General features: G+C 46.8%; 2 protein-coding genes across 2 annotated transcripts in view; one reads left to right on the top strand and one right to left on the bottom strand.

Annotated features, from left to right (window-relative positions):
* MGYG_08174 (DUF895 domain-containing protein) overlaps nucleotides 1-1009 on the top strand; it is a gene marked incomplete at both ends in the record, with an annotated part of 1742 nt that extends 733 nt beyond the window's left edge. Inside the window, 3 exons of the mRNA XM_003169948.1 lie at nucleotides 13-590; nucleotides 657-752; nucleotides 811-1009. Of these exons, the coding sequence (XP_003169996.1) occupies nucleotides 13-590; nucleotides 657-752; nucleotides 811-1009 (873 nt within the window). The remainder of the gene's footprint in view (nucleotides 1-12; nucleotides 591-656; nucleotides 753-810) is intronic.
* Nucleotides 1010-1523: 514 nt separating this feature from the next.
* MGYG_08173 (cutinase transcription factor 1 beta) overlaps nucleotides 1524-3264 on the bottom strand; it is a gene marked incomplete at both ends in the record, with an annotated part of 2745 nt that continues 1004 nt past the window's right edge. The window contains 2 exons of the mRNA XM_003169947.1: nucleotides 1524-3152; nucleotides 3208-3248. Of these exons, the coding sequence (XP_003169995.1) occupies nucleotides 1524-3152; nucleotides 3208-3248 (1670 nt within the window). The remainder of the gene's footprint in view (nucleotides 3153-3207; nucleotides 3249-3264) is intronic.

The following is a 3264-nucleotide window of genomic DNA, read 5'->3' as shown; positions in this document are numbered from 1 at the left end:
CTTCACAGCAAGTCAACTCTGTCCAGGATAGCACCTACATCTGTCATGATCCTATGTCCTGGTTTCCTCCTTGGCTTTGCCCTCGTCAATGCTAGAGACATCAAGCGTTCAGATGGCACCCGCGTCATCCTCATGAAGAACCCATCTTGGAAATCTGAGCTCATCGGCCTTGTCACCGTCCTCAAGCCTGACTGGTACATCATTGCCTTCTTCCCCATGTTCTTTGCCAGCAACTGGTTCACTACCTACCAATTCAATGCCGTCAACCTTGCCAAGTTCAACATTCGCACCCGTGCCTTGAACAATGTTCTCTACTGGATCTCTCAGATGATCGGTGCCTTTGTCTTTGGATACTTCCTTGATGGCCAACGCATTCGCCGTTCAATCCGCGCCCGCTACGTCCTCGGCATCCTCCTTTTCATCACCATGGCCATCTGGGGTGACGGATGGTTTTTCCAGCGAGAATACGACCGCGATGATATTACCGAGGCCAACCGTATGGACTGGACTGATCCCAACTATGCCTCACCAATGGTCCTCTACATGCTCTACGGGTTCTACGATGCTGCCTTCCAGACCTGTGCTTACTGGTACGTTATTCTCCCTTCCCACCCGTTCTACATATCTAATAACTAACCACCTCCACCCCTTAATAGGTTCATGGGTGCTTTGACCAACAACTCCCGCAAACTTGCCAACTTCGCTGGTTTTTACAAAGGCATCCAATCTGCCGGTGCAGCTATTGCATGGCGGTATGTATATAATTCCCTATATACTGCTTTAACCCACCGCTAACATCTTTGTCTATAGAATTGATAGTCAGGCTGTTAGCTACCGCGCCATGTTTATTTCCAACTGGGTCCTCCTCGCTAGCTCTTTGATTGTTGCCGCCCCAGTCATCTGGATGAAGATCAAAGACACCACTGACATTATGAGAGACCTGAAGTTTTCTGATGAGAACTTGGAGGAAGTTTCCACTGCCGCTGCCATGGAGTTGCGCGGTAGGTAGTCCATCACCTACAGCTTTTGCTTCAGCTTTGTTAAACCTTCCCCTGATGCATAAGCAACATCCATACAGCTATAAGTTGTTTCCCCTCCTTCTTTACCCTTTGGCATAAGTCCCGTTTGATGGCTTTGTCCTTTTTTCAATCCTCAACTTTATGCTCAGGGCATTGGAATTTTTTCCTCTGCCAAAGAAGCCATCAAAATTGTTTGTTCATGCCCCTAGTCTTTCTTACAGCTAAGGATGAAAAATACAAAAATATTTGTTTCTAATCCTCTTTATCTCAATCGTAGTTTAAGGACAGTTCCAATGCCCCAAACCAAGGAACATTCCTATCCTTACTTTGATGTCTAAGCACCTACCAATATCCTGGAGGTAAATCTCCATAGTAATAAGATGCACTTTTATTATCTTTTACGCCATTCTAATAGAACACTGCACAAAGGAGAGATAAGGACATCAACAAAGGACATTTTTAAGGACATCTATGTACATTAATCTCATGTCATATCCTCTATATCTAAGGGTCATTAAGCCATGCCTGGCCCTCTATATCAATACCCAAATCCGGACCCATAGTTTCCTTGAATCCTTCTAACTTTTTATCATTATCATCAAACTCCCCCTTGATGAAATCATCTCCAAGGCCAGGTAGTGATAAATCAACATTGACGGCATCATCCATAGTAAAGAAATCCGTAGCAGTGTTTTCATCAAAGTTGATCAACGCGTCAAGGTCATTTTGAGTAATATCCACTTCGTTCGCGAGGTTCATGAATTCAGCTAGGCTGGGCTCTGAGGTATCGGCGCTGGCGTTTAGTATATCTTCCACAGTTGTATCGTGGTTTATATTTTGTAGACTTCCATTCTCGCTACTTGCTGAATTTGGCGGAGTTGCAACAACAATGCCGAGGGTGGTGGTGTCGACTGGTTGCTCGAGGTTACCCAGGTCCGATTTCATGGACAAGACTGGATCAATGAAGCACCCTGGACTTGGGTCCGGTGGAGGAGTAAGAGTGTTCACTGGCTGTGCCGGCTTGGTTTTCTTTTGTTGTTTTTCCTGCTCTGTCGGCTCAATGTTGATGTGAACACCTGCCTTGCGGACAGCAGCTTCAAGGAACGAGGTTGCAAAATCGGCAGATGCGTAGATTTCGCGCAGACGTTGCAGGATCTGCATGCATTGATAGAACCGTCCAAGGCTGGAAGATCGGAGGTTAATGTCACTAGACTTGATATCAAGCAAGTGTATGATGACGGCTGGAAGGAGAACGGTAACGCCGCTTGTTGGTAGGTAGCGCGTTAAATCCAGGCTGTGCAGCTCCTGAGCAACCTTGGTGATTTCCACCGCCGCAAGTCTAACTTTCGCTCGGGAAAAGGATTGCAGTTCCGCTTCAATGGTAGTTGTGGAGTTAGGTGGAAGTACCTGCGGTCTGTGTAGAGCACTCAGGGTAGTTAGATATATCATCTGAAGCAGGCCGCGGTGGAGGTGAAGCACCTCCTCTCCACGAGATAGACTCCACGAAGTCGAAGGGCGATACACAGTCACATCCGGCTGTCCGGATTTCCAACTCTCAAGCTCAATGTCACATGCCCTGACCTCGCAGGCTTCCGTGGCAGTCTTCTTCGGCACTAGCATCATAGTGGTTTCAGTTGTGCCGCCAAATTTGTGGCCAAGGACGGAATACTGTGCCGACAGGACGTGGCTGATACACAGACATAATTTCGTTTTCTCAATGAACATCATAGCAAGGTCCTGTTGATGCTTGACGTTATGTGTCAGTTCGCAGTCCCCTAGAACCTGTAGGACCTCGGTAGAACAGGGGCTGATTTCAAAGTCATCAATCGTCAACAAGGGCATGTCGCAGTCTTCGTCTTTAATTCTGGTAGGCCTTCTCATGCCCAACGCAATGAGTCTATCACGGGTATATGTGCTCCACCATATTCTCTTCCAAAGCTTCTGCCGTTTTGCATCCATGTTTGAAGATGCCGGGTCTCTGTGGAGGCCGATGGTATGAGCCAGAGAAAGTCCAACACCCATCCAATGCCATGTATCTTTCTGGTCGTCAGGCATTTCATACCAGTGTGTCATCAGAAGTATCGATTGGACAAGAGATATCCGATCAGACTCGTAGTCAAAGTCATACAGAAGCTAGTTTAGTCAGTATTTTTGATTTCTATGCTCCATGAGACAATTTTATACATACTCTTGTTTTCTGAAAGAATGGTTTGCGAGCACCTTCCGCGTCTCAAACCCGGCAGGA

The sequence above is a fragment of the Nannizzia gypsea genome, genomic scaffold, assembly GCF_000150975.2.
Source record: "Nannizzia gypsea CBS 118893 supercont1.8 genomic scaffold, whole genome shotgun sequence".
Classification (NCBI taxonomy): Eukaryota; Fungi; Ascomycota; class Eurotiomycetes; order Onygenales; family Arthrodermataceae; genus Nannizzia; species Nannizzia gypsea.
The sequence above is the reverse complement of the archived record's forward strand: the minus strand, read 5'-3'. Positions and strand labels throughout refer to the sequence as shown.